Source organism: Lolium rigidum, chromosome 6 (genome assembly GCF_022539505.1).
Source record: "Lolium rigidum isolate FL_2022 chromosome 6, APGP_CSIRO_Lrig_0.1, whole genome shotgun sequence".
Taxonomy (NCBI): domain Eukaryota; kingdom Viridiplantae; phylum Streptophyta; class Magnoliopsida; order Poales; family Poaceae; genus Lolium; species Lolium rigidum.
In genome coordinates, this window is record NC_061513.1 from 319,803,419 (window position 1) to 319,821,109 (window position 17,691).

General features: G+C 45.2%; 1 protein-coding gene and 1 long non-coding RNA gene across 3 annotated transcripts; both read left to right on the forward strand.

Annotated features, from left to right (window-relative positions):
- The first annotated feature begins 6,814 nt into the window (after positions 1-6,814).
- LOC124660812 (dehydration-responsive element-binding protein 2A-like) lies at positions 6,815-8,641 on the forward strand. Its single transcript, XM_047198649.1, has 2 exons — positions 6,815-7,026; positions 7,642-8,641. Exons 1-2 carry the CDS (start codon positions 6,971-6,973, stop codon positions 8,396-8,398), a joined length of 813 nt encoding a protein of 270 aa, XP_047054605.1. The 5' UTR covers positions 6,815-6,970; the 3' UTR covers positions 8,399-8,641.
- A 2,726-nt stretch (positions 8,642-11,367) lies between these two features.
- LOC124665946 lies at positions 11,368-14,565 on the forward strand. Of its 2 annotated transcripts, none has more exons than XR_006990760.1 (3): positions 11,368-11,574; positions 13,744-13,896; positions 14,108-14,565. It is a non-coding gene; the product is annotated as an uncharacterized LOC124665946 (long non-coding RNA). The 2 variants fall into 2 exon arrangements; XR_006990759.1 differs by having other exon boundaries at positions 14,223-14,565.
- The last annotated feature ends 3,126 nt before the right edge of the window (positions 14,566-17,691 follow it).

Here is a 17,691-nt window from a genome sequence, read left to right on the forward strand (position 1 = left end):
GGACATGAAAGCCGATGCATGGCCATCGACTCAAGGGAGATTTCTTCAAGGACAATGTCGGGAGCAGCATGGGCGCGCGGATCGGATCAATGATCGGATCAATGTCGGGGAGCCTATCTGGCCGGCAGGAACTGAAGAAACTCGGGGGGCAGCTCACCTTGAGGGCTCTCCGTTTTTGGGAAGCCGATGTATATTTAAATCGGCTAGCTCGGCATAAGGAGCTCCCTCAGACATGATCGAGCCTAGGTCCATACAGCTCTGCTTTACCTTGGCTGAGACTCGGGGGGCAACAAGCCTAGTGGATACTCTGTTTAAAGAACCGATGAGGATACCATCGGCTGATCCTTCATTGCAACCTTCTTCACAATGGTGGGTACTGAAAAGGATTATTTGGTTTGGTTGGAAAAGTCCGGCGCCTTCCACCAGATTTAGAAAATCATCAGATGAAGAAAGAAGGGTGAATTTCAAAGGACCGATGCGGTGCGATCGGCTCATTACGCATTGGCAAAGGGGACGAATCGGCAAGGTCAGTAGAAGAGAGAATCGGCTCAATTAAAAGGAATCGGCAAAATCAAGATTGGGGAAAAGTTCTTCTTTGATTAAGAGGAAATTTCTTACATAAGGAGCTAGTTGCTCTCAAAAGGGGGATACTAGGGGATCCACTGCCCCATCTACTACTACTCGGCCCTATTCTAGAGATCCTATCTATGGGCCATCACCGCCCTCGTCGTCGCCGTCGTCGCCACTATCGGCGCCGCTCCCGCGGGCTCGTCGTCGCTCCAATGGCCGCCGACCGGGCCCTCGTTGTCTTCATCTTCATCGTCGGCGTCGTCCTCGTCGCTGTCGAAGTCGCTAAGATTGCCCGGCCAAGGGCAGAACCGCTTGGCCGGCGGCTCGTCGGAGGAGCCCTCGTCGTCGTCGTCCTCCTCCTCTTCCTGCTCCTCCTCCTTCCCGGGAGAGGTGAAGTCGCAGGAGAAGCTGTCGTCGTCACTCCCCTCTTCCGTTTCCCCAATGGCGAGGGAGCGGAGGTCGCTCTCCCCGTCCGTCAAGGACTGGTCGTCCTCGGACCGGACGGTGAAGTCGTGGTCCGATTCCTCCCCCGCCGCAATGGCGCGGCGGGTGTTGGCCGCGTGGACCGCCGCCGCGTCGTACTCCGGCGTCGGCTCACGGGACGTGGAGGATTGGCTAGCAAGATCCGAGGGAGCGAGAGGAGGAGGAAGACATGGTGGCTGGGAGGGTTTTTGGAGTGCTAAATGCGGAGGAGATACAAAGGAGAACTGTTCGTAGCGGTTAAATCAAAGGAAGATATAGTGGAAATTCAATGCCGCAGCAGTTTCCGAGGAAGTGGTGCCTAAAAGAAAAAAAAACTGCCAGGTCACGCGGAGAAGTTGAGAAGGCGAGGCATCATCATGAGGGATACTGCGACGGTTCTGCCACGACATGACCCGACGAAGGAAAACAGAGTGATTTTGGAATTACCAATTCCAAAACCAGGGGGGCATGTGTTATCACCGAGATTTGACCGAGTCAGAGGTGGGCCGCAGTCAAGACGGGCTTAAGGAAATATACGTGGAGAATTATATGGATCGGCCTGTTGGGCTTAATTGCCCGTGTATCTGTAACATATTAGATCTATTTTAGTTTAGAGATAGAATCTTAGTCGTGCACGGTTTAGTGCACGCCCTCATTAGAAAGTCCCCTGGACTATAAATATGTACCTAGGGTTTATGGAATAAACAACAACTCACGTTCAACCCAAAAACAAACCAATCTCGGCGCATCGCCAACTCCTTCATCTCGAGGGTTTCTATCAGGTAAGCGACATGCTGCCTAGATCGCATCTTGCGATCTAGGCAGCACAAGCCCCACGTTGTTCATGCGTTGCTCGTACCGAAGCGTTTTTGATGGCGAGCAACGTAGTTATCATTAGATGTGTTAGGGTTAGCTTTGTTCTTCGTTTAAGCATGCTTACGTAGTGCAACCCTTGCATATCTAGCCGTCCTCACGCCTATCTCGGGTGTGGGGCGGCACCCCGCTTGATCATTATTTAGTAGATCCGATCCGTTACGATTGCTCCTTGTTCTACAAGGATTAGTTTAATATCTGCAATAGTTTGGCCTTACAATGGGGGGAGGATCCAAGTGGCACGTAGGGTGGCGTTCGCAAGTCCTAAACGGGATGTTCCTAGGATCAACTTCATGTTGGTTTTTTGGCCTTGTTTAGGATCGGCTTACGAGCACCGTGCGTGGCCGCAAGGCCCAACCTGGAGTAGGATGATCCGGTTATGCGGTGAAAACCCTAAATCGTCGTAGATCTCATTAGCTTCATCTTGATCAAGCAGGACCACCAAGTATTCGTGCACCCCGTACGGATCATGGGTGGATCGGCTCTTTGAGCCGATTCACAGGATAACCTGAGAGCCGATCGAGGCTCGTATTTAACGTTTACATGTATGCCCTGCAGGAAACTAAGCGAGGCAACCTCATCACCTTCCTGACCAGGTATAGGTCAGGTGGCACGCCCTTGCACTTCGCAACACCGCGTGTGACCAGAAGAGCATTGCGGGCCGTCGCTCGGAGGGGTCTCAGCCAGCCGCAGCTCTAGGCTCCCCCCGGCTCTACAGTGTTGACAAGGCCGCTGCCCGCCGGTGGGTTTTGGCAGTCAACACAAACCGAAGAGTGGTTCAGAGTAGCGTAGTGAAGAGATAATATCTATGCATTCAATTATGGTATCATTGTTGAGAGTGTTCACTAGTGAAAGTATGATCCCTAAGCCTTGTTTCCAAGCATAGAAACACCGTTTACAACTAGTTCTGCTACATGTTGCTTGCTACCATTTTTATTCCAGATTACGATTACTACTCACAACCATCCATATTACTTGTATTTCACTATCTCTTCGCCGAACTGGTGCACCTATACACCTGACAAGTGTATCAGGTGTGTTGGGGACACAAGAGACTTCTTGTACTGTAATTGCAGGGTTGCTTGAGAGAGATATCTTTGACCTCTACCTCCCTGAGTTCGATAAACCTTGGGTGATCCATTTAAGGGAAACTTGCTGCTATTCTACAAACCTCTACAATTGAAGACCAACATTGTCTACAAGAATAGAAGCGTGCGTAGACATCAGGAAGCAGGTTCATAATGTCTCCAATCATTTGGGAGTTGTAGATGTTTAGCATAATTCTTAATAATTTGAACAATGTCTTTAGACTGAAGCTTGTTACCGACAAGTAATTCAGCAACCTTTCTAGACTGCATAAAATTATTAATATATTTTAACTCTATTAGAGAATTTGAATCAGGTTCATCACTTTATTTTAGAATCTTATCTTTGTGTATGGTTTCTAATAAGTTCTAAGCCTTATCACCATACTCAGTAAAAGATCCATCAGGAAGCAAATCTAATAAATCTCTATTTTCCAAACTGACTCCTACATAGAAAGTATGTATGATTCACCAAGGTGGGAAATCATGATAAGGACATTTTCTAAGAATTTCCCTGAATCTTGAGTAGCTTTCATTTAACCCTTCTTGCCGTAGACTTTTAAAGTTTGTAATCACCCGCCTTGCTCCTAGAGACTTGGTTTCTAGAAAAAAAATCTCTGAAGGAATTTAGTAGAAAATATTCTCCATTCATAAAAATATGAATTAGGATAATCATTCTACCAAGTTCGAGCTTTATCAGTAAGAGTTTGTCCAAAGAGTTTAAACTTAACCTCATCTTCTAAAAAGATATTTAAGTTGAAAGTTGCACAAACATCTTCGAAATATTCAATATGTCCATACGGATCTTCAGTGTTGTCCCCTACAAACATCTTGGATTGCAGTAAGTCTAATAGTGCGGCATGAATCTCATACCCTCTTGGATTGATGAGTATATATGTTTGACTTAATAGAAGCGTTCATTGGAGGGATAGAGCTCTTTACAGCTTCAAGATGTATCACGCGTTGGTAATCCTCCATGGTTTTTCACCACTCAAAAACAACTAAAGTAGAATGATAAATAAATTAGCTCCATGGTTTTTCATTACTTAGAATGATAAATATTCAATATGTACACATTTGAACTAGGATTTCGGTTGTCTGACAAGGTGACCTTCAAATTTCTAAGTTTTCTTTCGCTGATCGCTTTTCGGTTGTATGACAAGGCGATCAACAAAATGACCTTTCTTATCTTTGGTATATCTTTTTGAGGCAACCAAAATCAATATTTGACATCTAGCCATCGTTCTTGACCCTACTGTAGCTACACCCCATACGATGTAGTTACAACTGCAACTAATGTAGTCACACCTGGGGTTTCAATAGACAATTGAGGTTGTTTTTAAAATAAGTTTCTTTATTGCATGAAACTTGGCCGGGGTCTCCTGTTTATGTTGTTCTTGTTAGTAAGGACCTAAGATATCTGAATTTTTTTTTATCTAAGTTGTTTCAATTTTGTTTTTTTTCTCTTGCATACAACTGAGATTTATGAATCCAACTAATTTTATGTAGGGGTAGTTGCTATTACTTCGTGCACCTGGGATCTTTGCTACAACTATACCTAATCAAACCGATGCAGGCCTTCATTGGGTGATCTAGCATGCATGCATTTTTTCCTTTGTGTTTTACATGTTCGCGAGTTTCGACATATCTACATGTATTCATGGATAGTCTATATGAAGAACAAGACAAGATGTAAAAGGAAGGGGCAGCGGGTGGACCTGGGAGCGCTGGGGTGCATGGTGGGGCCTTTTTCCGGTGTTTTTCTTATTACCCCAGAATTAATTGGTAGTTTGGGCTGGATAGCGGGAGTGGTCCCGATTCGGTGATTGGGTGCTTTCCTATTCTTGGGTGATGCTTAGTCCGTCCAAACCCAATAAAACCACCATATCCTCATGGGACTAGTCACACCCAAGACGAATCAACAAAACATAGGTTCACACTGGATACCACACCATTCGAACTTGATATCAAAGGCGGAGTTGCTGTACAACCATTGGGGCCATGAAATTCTTCAAAATCTTCATTAGAAATGCTAATTTTTGTTAATTAGTTCAACAAATAGCACTAAGTAATGAAGCTGACACCAATAGCTTTATCTCCTAGCTTCGCTGCTGCGTGATAGTCTCGTGTGTTATAGGTCTACACAATAGCAATCAAGATCACAACTATGGTTAAAAAAGAATGGGATCGATGATAGTGATGAAGATGTAGCGGTTGATGATGAGGGGATGATGCTTTGTGCTCCAATGATCTGTGTAGCAGCCTGGATGATATCTTCTCCCAAGTTCCTCATCCAGATCTATCCCAGGGGTGGTGTTTCAATGTTTATGGCAGCTGTATATGTTGCATCTCTCTTGCGTCTGCGCGGGGTGAAAGTATTTAACGAGGCGGAGCTCCTGGTGCTGCATACGGGCGGACGGTACATATGGGCGAGGTCCCCCCTAAGCGATGCCCGCTAAACTTTCCGAAGTCCCTCCTCCCATTCTCCTTTGGCCTAGACACGTGGTTAATGTCTTAGATGATTTTTATCACGTCAAAATACCATAGATGATAGTTTTTATTGATATTTCAGCATTTCCTTATACAACAAAAATTAACATTTGGCATCCAACCGTCATTCCTAACCCTATTGCAGTTGCACCACATACTAAGGTAGTTACAACTGCAACTAATGTAGTCACACCTAGGATTTCGATATGCATATGAGGTTGTTTTCAAAAGGAGTTTCTTTGTTGCATGAAACTTGGGGTTTTCTGTTGATGCTCTTCTTGTTGTTAAGGACTTAAGATATATGATTTTTTTTATCTAAGTTGTTTCACTGTTGTTGTTGTTGTTGTTGAATACAACTGGGATTTATGAATGCAACTAAATTTACGTAGGGGTAGTTGCTATTGCTTCGTGCACCTAAGATCTTTGCTACAATTATTCTAATCAAATTGATGTAGACCTTCATGGGGCGATATAGCGGGTAGGTATTTTTTCCTTGTGTTTTACACGTTATAGGGTTTCTATATATCTACATGTATTCATGGATAGTCTAGAGGAAGAAAACGACAAGATGTAAAAGGAAGGGGCAGCAGGTGGACCTTGGAGCGCTCGGATGCATGGTGGGACCTTTTTCTGGCGTTTTTCTTATGACCCTAGAATTAATTGGTAGTTTGGGCCGAATAGCGGGAGTGGTCCCGAATCCCGATTCGGTGATTGGGTGCTTTTCTATTCTTGGGTGATGCTTAGTCGCGTCCAAACATAATAAAACCACCATATCCTTCTGAAACTAGTCGCACCCAGGACGAATCAACCAAAACATAGATTCACACCGGATACCACACCATTTACACTTGGTAAGTGATAGTCTCGTGCGTCCTCGGTCTTTCAACAACGACCACCGACACCACACCATTTCAACGTGATAGTCTCGTGTGTCCTAGCTCTTCCGACACTACTCTCCTCTAATACACCCAAATTATTACTTTCATGGAAAATGTGAAAAATATTTGAAACTATCCTTTCAAGGAAAACATCTGAATTCGTTCAAATTTCATTCCATTTGAAATCCGCACACAAAGATGTGACTATGTGAGGGAGGAGGCAGCAAATCCACACCGAATCGAGTCGGTGTGTCCACTGGATAGGAGTCATGACTTGCCATTAGCGGTGGCGGTGGCAGGAGAGGGTAGCGCCAGCACAGCACGGCACGACAGAGCACAGTTAAAAACGGGAGCAGGGTGGAAGTGGAGCGGGTGACCGCCGTGCCACTCGTGTTGACCCGCCCCACGTCAAAACCGAAGGAGGGCGGCGGCAGCGGGAGGGGGGACGGACACCGACACAAGGCGCCGCGCCGCGCCGAGCTCAAGGACGGAGAGATCCGGCGCGGGCGCCACCGCCGGCCGACCACGGGAGATCTGGCTGGTTTGGCGGCGGCGGCCGCGGCGGCGGCAGAGTGGGAATCGAAGGCGGCGGAGGAGATCTCTGCTGGCTCGATGGACCCCGCGGATGGCAAGCGAGGAGGTGGAGCAGATTGCTCCGCGCCGGAGAGGTGAGCGGAACCAGCTTCTATCTCTATGCCTATCTCTCTCTCTCCCGTGCTCGAATCTGTGGGCATTGCTGAGGCTGAGGCGGCGGCGCGGCATGGCAATTGACGCGGCTCTCCGCGCTTGGTTGCTTCTTGCTGCTGCTCGTGTAAATAAAGCTAGAGCTACCCGTGCTCTGTTGCTGCGTCGCGTGTCGGATTAGTTTGTCGCGCTACAACTTCGCGGCTGTTCTTCAGTTCACCTCGTTCGCCTGTCATCCTCTGTATTTTGCAGAAATAGTGTTCTGGTTATTGTAGCGTTCTGGGTTGGGGATAAGAGTTCGGTGAGATTTAGAGTGGGCGTTGCCATCCTCGGAATTCGATGCGGAAGTTCCTCGTGTTCATGGCGGTGGACATCAATTGCTTACGCCATGGCCGGACAATAGTTGGTGCATAGCATCAAAAACTATCTCTCTGGGACTGGGGCTGCTCCCTGAGTGACAATCTCCTTTCTTTTTCTTTTTAAGGAAACAAGAACAGTCCTAATTCGACTTTGTTTGAGATTTACATGACTGATAAACATGGTTTTAGTTTCTATGTTCCATTGTCTGGCTTCGTGACATGAATTTCCTCGATGTCCAGGAAGAAGAAAGTGCGGAGGAGAAGCACCGGCCCCGACTCGGTGTCTGAAATCATCAAGAAGTGGAAGGAGCAGAACCAGAAGCTCCAGGAGGAGAACGGAGCCCGGAAAGCGCCGGCCAAGGGCTCGAAGAAAGGCTGCATGGCAGGGAAAGGAGGTCCGGAGAATTCAAATTGCAAGTACCGCGGCGTGAGGCAGCGGACGTGGGGCAAATGGGTGGCTGAGATCCGCGAGCCCAACCGTGGCAACCGGCTGTGGCTTGGATCGTTCCCTACTGCGGTGGAAGCTGCACACGCGTACGACGAGGCGGCAAGGGCGATGTATGGCGCCACGGCACGTGTCAACTTCTCGGAGCGTTCACCGGATGCTAACTCTGGCTGCACATCGGCGCCTCCAGTGCTGATGTCTAACGGGCCAACTGCTGTGTCACATCCGGCCGATGGGAAGGACGAATCGGAATCTCCTCCTTCTCTTACGTCAGACGCGAAGGATGAGCCTGAATCTGCAGGGACTGTGGTGCATGAGGTCAAAACAGAAGCGAGCAACGACTCGACAAGTGTCCGTGAGGAGCGCAAGAATGTGGAAGTATTCCAACCAAAAGGGAAAGCTTTACGTAAAGAAGAGAAAGTAAGTTACGATTACTTCAATGTCGAAGAAGTTCTCGACATGATAATTGTGGAATTGAGTGCTGATAGAAAAATGGAAGTGCATGAAGAGTACCAAGATGGCGATGATGGGTTTAGTCTTTTCTCATATTAGGGCTTAGTTATGATATGAGGGTTGTAGTCATGCGGAGCAATAGGAATAACTTCATTCTAGCTGCTAGGAAATACTTCAAATCATCTACAACCCCAAGCTTTGTAGTCACTTATGGTTTTTATCTTACTGGAGAGGATAGCTTTATACCATAAGCCAACGGGTGCAACAAGTTGTCCTGTGTGTTGGGTTCATGTACTATGGTAAAAATTCAGTCCATATTTAATGAGCTTACTTTGTTGATAATTTTGCTTATTTGTTCGGTTCAATTCAAGTTAGCTCCTGAAACTGTCGGTAGATACTCGGAATATTGCTCAGGGTTGCATTCATTTTAGGCATATTAGGAAGTCATGTTTCTGCAGGTGTTACTTTGTATACTCTAGAAAAACTGGATTGTTTATAGCTTTTACACGCATGTATATGTAAATATATTTACATACCATATAACGCCAAACAATCATTGGAAGTAGTATTATGGAACTCTGCAAAGGAAAGTTGCATGCACTCTGCATTCAAGCCACCTTATTTCACTGTGGGAGGTCCTTTGTTTGTTAGGCAGTAGATTAATCAAATCCAGCCTGGGATATACCAGTCCGTAGTATTTCCGAATGCTTCATGGCAGACCTTTCACAAGAAACTGTCTCCGCACTCATCACGTGCAATCATGACGCCATCCTGTGAATGGGTGGTTCACATTTGAGTACCTGTCATGGAAGCATGCCCTTGACTGAATCAGCGAAAGCTTGGAAGTTACAGCGGCACTACAACAGCCACTACGCAGCAGTCAGCATCCTTGTTCTCTGTAGAACCATTTAGAAACAGTGGTAAGGACTAACTTTTCTCGTCGATTATTGCAGACACAGCCTTCTTCAGTATCCTTGCTGCTTCTTGTATATTTGTCTTACATTTGGAATACATGTTGATTCTGTGTTGACCTTACTATTTTGCAGACTAAGTTTTCTATCATCACTAAGAAGTGCGTCGATTTATCATATCTATTCTGAACAGGTATCACTATGAAGTATATACATGGTTAGATGTTGTATTCATTTTATACGCTTGCTTCCTTGTCCCTTATCCATCATGCGCTTTCTCTTGTCCCTTATCCATCATGTGCTTTCTCATTTTTATGCACCAATGGAGTTGGGTGTGTGATCGTGTCATTCTCCTGATTGCAGATGTATCTTCATTGTCCAAATGGGAGTGGGGTTCTACAGTTTCTATTGCAATACTGTTTTAATGTTGTATTAGCCTAAAGCATGCTTGGATATGGTCAACTCATTAGCATTCAGAAAGAAGATCGAGCTTCAAGACAATTAAAGGTGTTCCAATCTGATGAACATTACCCTGTTCATACATATTTGAGGCTGATGAACTTTAAAAGAATCATGAGAACAGCCGTGAACGGCAAAACAGCCGTCTATTCCACTAAAGAATGGTGTGATGAGAAATAGTAACTTCAATGATATATGCATATACTGTTAGTAATTTTTATAATTCATTACGTGGACTACAATCTTTTTGATATGCTATAAAGTTTAACCATTGGGCATATTCTTATAGAAGGAGCCGTGAGCCGCTTCAGAAACTTCAGTACTAATGCTCTCCCTACATATATTTACTGGCCTGTAAATGCCCACTTCAGAAACTTCAGAGACTTGCTAGACAGGTGCCATCCTGATTTTGACAATCATATAAAGAAGAGCGGGTTCACGTTAGCCTTCAGGACTGTCTGATGCATGGACCTGCCCATATCATAGACGGTGAGGACTGGATGTACCAAAGCAATTTTATTGATCAGTTTGTTTTGGGAGAGAATTTTTAAGAGCGGAATGGATCATATGTGTCAAAGTTGTTTGGACTTTGTGATACGGAGGGTTGGCCCAATCTTTACGGATTGAGTGGGACAAATACCAAGCAAACATTCTGTCAACCAGCTCCTGTAGTCCTGGTCCAAATCTCATGGATCTGTCTTGTTGATAATAAGGTAGGAACTATGAAGTCTTATAGTAGTACACAAAAAAGCACTTCCAACAAAAGAAGAGGCTTTCTCCTTTTCGAGCTTCCCCGCTGAAATCTTGTTTGTTAGTAGTTCCAGAAATTCCCTAAAAAAGTAGTCCAAGAAATTTCCTAAAATAGTAGTTCCAAAAATTGGCATGGTGCTATGCAGAATCTTACAGAAAAAATGTTAGCCACATTTCCCTACCTTTGCCACCCTGTAGCTTCATTTTTGTTAGCCACACTTCCCAACTTTTGTCACCCTGTACCTGTAGCTTCATTTTTGTTAGCCACACCTGGTTCTGGTTCTGGTGGCCTGTGCACCTTCTGGTGCCTGCCCTGTGCCCTCAAGTACTTGAACGTGCGCGGATGGTACTTGCACTTGAATGTTGCCTTGGCAATCATCTCCTGTACCTCCTTGTTGGACGCTGATGGCAGTGCGCGAGATGACACTGGGCTCTGCTGTGCTAGCTTGTTTTCCTCGTCATAGATGGCTAGCAACTGCAGGGAGGTGTCGCTGGGTGCATGAGCCGGTGGACTCCATTTGGAGATGGATATCGAGAGAAGAGGTTCCTTGATGGATCTGGATGCTTTGGAGATCTGGTGTGCTTTGTTGAAGTCTACGTTGGCCAGGGTTTAAAAGCTAGGGAGAGCGGCGAGTAATGGGTCATGTACAGTGGGAGACTAGCGAGAAATGAAACTTAAGTAATAAACACTGTGTAATGTTGTCTTGTTTTTTTTTTCCGAAATGGGTTGCCCCAGTCTCTGCATCGCAATGATGCATACTGTAATGTTGTCTTGTAGGAGGGAAAGGTTGGGCAAGGTGACCTTTTTGTCTGTGTGCTTGTTGTGTGGGTGTGCATGTAAGTGCTGATAGTCCTCTGCTATTCTTAGCACAAGTAAATGCTGCTTACACATTTAGAGCACATTAACTTCACCTTGATATCATATTGACATGACACATCTAGGCCCTACCTCAGCTCAAGTTTATGTTTTCTATTTAATTGTTATCTTTCTGCCATGACACAGGACATTGAGTCTATATCACACATTGGACAGGAGGCAGTTATAGTTGATTGTTATCAACGCCCAGCTCCAACATAGCTGGAACAGCTCGAGCAAGTTTCTAGTTTCTACAAAATTCATAGTGTTGGTTGTGAGCTCTCTAGACCCCAGTTAAGGTAACTATCAACAACTCTGCTTTCTACGGTTGAACAAGCATGGCAAATCTTGCTATTTTTCAGGATAATGTCCCTGAGCTAATTTATTCTTAAACCCCTAAATCCTATTGATGTCCTCACAAAATGGAAATCGATCAGAGAAGAAGAAAATTGGATCAAGTTAAGGAGCTACAGCGTTTGCTGATCATAGCTAGAATCTCCAGTCACTCGCTCCATGTCTCCATTAATTCATTGATCCTCCGTCATCACTGAGGGGAAGCAGCTCGCGCTATGCTAGGGCTTGACACGGGCCTTCTGCCAACGGTGGCGTCGCCGCCTTGCCTTTGGTGGCGAGGCCCGGCGCGCCCTGGCGGTGGCATGGCTGGCGGTCGAGGCGTCGCCGTCCTCGCTAAGGCGGTACATCTCCAAGATGCGTCTGTCAGAGTTGGAGTGTTGCTGTAGGGAGAAGGTGGGGTTGTTCGCCGGCTGGTACTCGAGGAGTAGCTGCTGGTCCTGAACCGCATGCCGTACGCGTTGCACAACGTGCAAAGCCTGTCCGCCCCCAGCCGCTACTGCGGTGTCTCCTCGGATGCACTCTGCCACTCTGCTGCCTGGCAGTGTGGGAGCTAGGCTCCACGGTGTCGTCTCCCACCCCGCTGTAGCCCCTTTGTCGAGTGTGCCGGGCCGCCACCACTATCTTTCCCGCTGACGGGAACATGGTCTTCCCTGGCCGCCCCTGTTCCCCCCCCCCCCCCCCCCCCGCGCGCGCTGCCAAGCGGCAGGGCGGCGGTCACCTCCAATCCCTGCCACGGCAGATGGTCAGTACATGGACCTGTTAGCTTTACTTAATTCAGGAGAGAGATAATAACAGTTACGCTGGCACTGCTGTCTGCTGATGCCCTTGAGATATCAAAATTAAGTTTTGAACATTGTATTCCAGAAATTCCCTAAAAAAGTGGGTCCCAGAAATTGGCGTGGTACGATGTAAAATCGTACACAAAAAATGTTAGTCACACCTCCCCAACTTTTTGCGCCCTGTAGCTCCACTTTTGTTAGTCACACTTCCGAACTTTTGCCACCCTTTAGCTTCATTTTGGTAGCCGCACGTGGTTCAGTGGTTCTGGTGGACCTGGCGCAGGTGCCTGTGCAATTTCTGGTGCCTGCCCCATGCCCGCACTGACATGAATGTGCGCGGGCACTACCTGCAGTTGAACGCTGCCTCAGGGATAATCTCCTGCATCTCGTTCTCGTTGGAAGCCGATGACGGTGCGCGAGATGACGTTGGGCTCTTCCGCGCTAGCTTGTTTCCTTGTCACGGATGGCCAGCGACTGCAGGGACGTGTAGGCAGTGCATGAGCTGGCCGACTCTGTTTAAAGATGGAGATCAGGAGAAGAGGTTCCTTGATAGATCTGGATGGTTTGGATCTTGTGTGCTTTGTTGATGTCTATAGTGTCCAGGGTTTTAATAGCTAGGGAGCCCGACAACGGATGGGTCATGTACAGCGGCAGACTACCTAAATCTTTTTTTTTCTTCCGAAATGGACTAGCTAGACATCAAATTAAAGTAATAAAACACTTTTAGGCAAGGCGGTTTTTTGTCATGTGCTTTTTAAGGGAGTGTCTTGTAAGCAAAAATGGGTGGTGTGGGTGTGTGTAGCCATTTAGTGGTCTCTGCCCATGGGAACACTTCGTTGTTCGACAACCACTCCAGTTCCTCCTTCCTCATGGCTGCTACCTCCAATCCCTGCAAGGGAAAACACACTTTTCAGCTCCTCTATCAAACTTCAAACCATAGCCATGATCCGTACATGAACCTGTTAGCTTTACTTAATTCTGGAGAGAAGCACAATAGCAGTTACGTTGAAACTGTTGATGCCCTTGAGATGTCAAAATTAAGTTTTGCACATCATATTGCATACGAGCAGAAAGCATATTCCTCAAAATTTCTGGAGCATGGATTCCTGCTTACATTTCACAAGTGCAACTAGGTAGATATTGTTCCATACTGCTTTCAAATTCATCCATCCTCAGGAAAACTGATAGAGTTGAAGCAATTTGTGACATTAACTGGTCTCTTCAAAGGTTTACTGTGCAACTATTCATGCTTGCAATGTACATTACACATAATTGTTTCTGCAAAGATATTGACACTGTTATTGACTTTGATCTGTTATTGTCGTTATGTAACAGTGCTGTAATTGCCCTTATCTCCCTCTTGAATGTCTGGAAACTTCACTTGTCAAAAATCCTGATATGACTAATGCAAGTAGCCAACTACTGCTTCTTGACAAAATTCTTCAAGAGATCAGCAACAAGAGGTTAAGAGTCATTGTTCCTTTTCAGGTGAGATACTCATGGCGTTGTGATTCTAAGTTTATCAGTCATTAGACTTTTACTTCTGCAAGTATAATATGTACTCAATAGTTGATGTAAGTATTTATTTTATGTGATACACACTTGAACCATTTTCTGTCGCTGGCATATAATCACTCTTTCACATACTGGTCTGAACATGCCCCCTCAAGTATTAATTATGGTTCTCGTTTTTTTCCAGTGATTCTCTCGATGCTCTTCTTTAATCAGTTACTTTGGGGGCACACCTTAATTTTCTCAGCTCAGCATGATCTTAAACATTTTTGTTTTTGTTTTGCGGTTGTCTGGTGGAGTAGGTGCAAACCCAATGGGCGATATTCTGAAAGATGTTGCGCGTCCCAGATTTGGTCCTGAGTCGTTCACAGATTTGGTACCAGAGTCATATGAATGTGTTAAATGTGGTGCAGTGATGCCAAGTAAAACTGGCGACAATTAATATGTTCACTGACAAGACCAAGGGGAGATTTGTTTTTCAGTTTGACTCCTTCAAAAGGCATCTAATTTGTTGCGAACCAAACATGAATAGTTTTTCATATCTTAGCTGTCAAAGATTTATGATTTTGTTGAACAAATACACACCGAGAAGTTCGACCAAATACTTTGTAAACCGACATCTATCTAGAAGCACATGTTGAAGTATAGCTATAGCGATAGAGTATATCTTGCAGTAGCCATTGCTCTCCTCAATAAGGCAGCCACTCGGCAGAAGCCTACTGGCTATGTATGGTTGTGGGACGGTGCATGGTGTCCGCCTCCACCGTCCTGCCCGAAAATTTCATCAACGGACGCATCCACCGACGCCTAGAAAGCTTATTCCAGTGACCAGGTTTGCTTATGTATCTTGTTTGTGGCGTGTAAGAGGAAGAGGTTGACAGTGTTTTATTTCGATTGGCTCCTTGAAGCGGATACGATGGAATGACCAAAATAAGTGTGCAAGTAACAATTCTGAAAGGTCACAATCATTATGGATGAAGTGTTATTTTAGAGTTCGTAACAAAGTTACCCACAAATAAAAGCTCCAATATACAGTGTATCCCTATCAAAAGCTAATGAGTGGTGAGTTTTATTCAATAAGCATTACTCTCATAGGTGAAAAGGAGGGATCGTCCATGCTTGTTGGGGACCCATCTGTACTTTGGTTGAATGTATTGGATGGAAAATCTCTTGTTGGAGCTATATATCTGAGCTACCACAACCAATCAGTTAATACAATGTTTCAGAACATGAAAATTCCATTCCAAGTTGCCCCCCAAAGAAACTGGTGAAGCCATACGTGTCAGTCGCAGAAGGAAACAACGAAGACAATGTTCATGTATCAGTCACACACCAGAGTGTCAATCGGACAACCAAGATTGTCTTTTGTCATTTGCACATAAAACAAAATTGCTAGTTGTGGAGAAAACAATTGATTTAGTTGATGTTTTGTTTTAGAGGAAATGATATCCTACATTAATATTTAACAACAGCTTGAGATATCAGACTTAAGAGACGCCATCCTCACACAGAAAATGTTGTCGCACTTTCCCAACTTTTGCCACCTTGTAGCTTAATTTTTGTTAGCTACAGTTCTGAACTTTTGTCACCCTGTAGCTTCATTTTTGCTAGCCACACTACGCACCTTCTGGTGCCCGACCCGCGCCTGCATGTATTGAACGTGCGCGCAGTACTTGAATGTTGCCTTGGGGATCATCTCCTCTACCTCCTTGTTGGATGGCAATAACGGTGCACGAGACGATGTTGGATCTGCCATGCTAGCTTGTTTTCCTCGTCATGGATAGCTATCGATTGCAGTGACGTGTCGACGGATGCATGCGCCGGTGGACTCCATTTGGAGATGGAGACCAAGAGAAGAGGCTCCTTGGATGGATCTGGAAGCTTTGGAGATCTTGTGTGTTTGGTTGAAGTCTATAGTGGCCAACCACTGCAGGGAGATGTCTGTGGGTGCATGAGCCGGTGGACTCCATCTTTGATGGAGACCGAGAGAAGAGGTTCCTCGGATGGATATGGAAGCTTTGTAGATTTTGTGTGTTGCGTTGAAGTCTATGATGGCTAGAGTTTTAATAGCTAGGGAACGTGGCGAGGGATGGATCATGTATAGCGGCAGCCTAGAGAGAAATGTAAGTAAAGTAACAAACACTAGGTATGAAATGTTGTTTTTTATTGGATATGGTGCCCTAGAGGTAAATAATAAATAACGTTTATTGTTATATATCCATAGTTCATATATGTTTCGTGCCATGATATAATTGCATTAATCGGAAACATTAATGCACGTATGGTATTGTAAACAAACTAGGGTCCCAAGTGAGCATACGCAAACTAGTTCATTGAGGCCAATTGATGATCGAGGTTTTCCTATCATGGACACACGTCATTGACAATGGAGTCATATCATTAGGTGAATGATATGATGGACATTCCCAATATACGTATTGCAACACGTGAAATGTCCTATGTAACAATTTATATACGCTCCATTTCTGCTTCTTTTGGCCTTTTACCCCACTCAGAAACAGTTTTCCGTGGGACGACTCGTAGGGGTGATTCATAGTTTTGCTCCTTTCTTGAGCCTATATGGATTTGGGTGGTCTTGAGTCAGAAAGTTCACGTTGCTATACTAACATAAATGTTGTGACCTAATCATTAGACCATGAGACCATATCTAATCACTATCACCGGCGGCTGCTTAGACATCAACTGCCACACCGTAACAGGGTGGTCATAAAGGTGCTTCTGAGGTATTCCAAAGAGATGGGTTGAGGTGTATGTGTCAATAACATGATTTGTTCATCCACATGACAGAAGATACTGAGGGCCCATTCGGTGAGAGTACATCCAAGTTGCAACACATTGCTATGTCATGAGGATGGAATCACACAGGAACGAGTTGAATAGCCTTGTCGGTAACGAGATCGAATTAGGTATATGATGATACCAATGATCACATCTTGGACAAGTCTAGTATCGAAGTAACAAAGGGAATATGACTCGATGTTTGCGGTTCAAACGATGATCATATCTTCGTAGAATACACATGGGTCATTATTGTTCTCCAAGACACCCAGGTGATCATTGATCTGAGAGGCGTCTCGATCATGTCTGTGCCGTTCTCGAATCGTAGGGAAACACACTTAAGGGTTCAACGAAACTTAAGATTGTTTTGGATTCATTGAAAACACCGGAGAATAGAGAAGAGAGAACCTGAAAGGGTTCCGAGAGAATTCAAAGATGTTCAGAGTGGTTCGAGAGGTGCCTCGGATCATCAGGAATTAAATAATGTGTATTATGTATTAATTAAGTACAACAACAAAGCCTTTATTTCCAAACAATTTGGGGTAGGCTAGAGGTGAAACCCATAAGATCTTGTAACCTACTCATGGTTCTGGCACATGGATAGCAAGCTTCCACGTGGCTCTTTCCATGGCTAGTTCTTTGGTGATATTCCAGTCCTTCAGATCTCTCTTTACGGACTCCTCCCATGTCAAGTTTGGTCTACCCCGTCCTCTCTTGACATTATCAGCACGCTTTAGCCGTCCACTATGCACCGGAGCTTCTGGAGGCCTGCGCTGAATATGCCAAAACCATCTTAGACGATGTTGGACAAGCTTCTCTGCAATCGGTGCTACCCCAACTTTATATCGTATATGATCATTCCGGACTCGGTCCTTCCTCGTGTGCCTACACATCCATATCAACATGCACATCTCCGCCACACCTAACTGTTGAACATGCCGCCTTTCAGTCGGCCAACACTCAGCGCCATAC

Excerpts from the sequence above, each read along its gene's own strand:
- LOC124660812 (XM_047198649.1), top strand. The coding sequence starts at position 6,971 with ATGGACCCCGCGGATGGCAAGCGAGGAGGTGGAGCAGATTGCTCCGCG. Across the intron at positions 7,027-7,641 it reads GATTGCTCCGCGCCGGAGAG|GAAGAAGAAAGTGCGGAGGA; the intron begins GTGAGCGGAACC and ends CTCGATGTCCAG.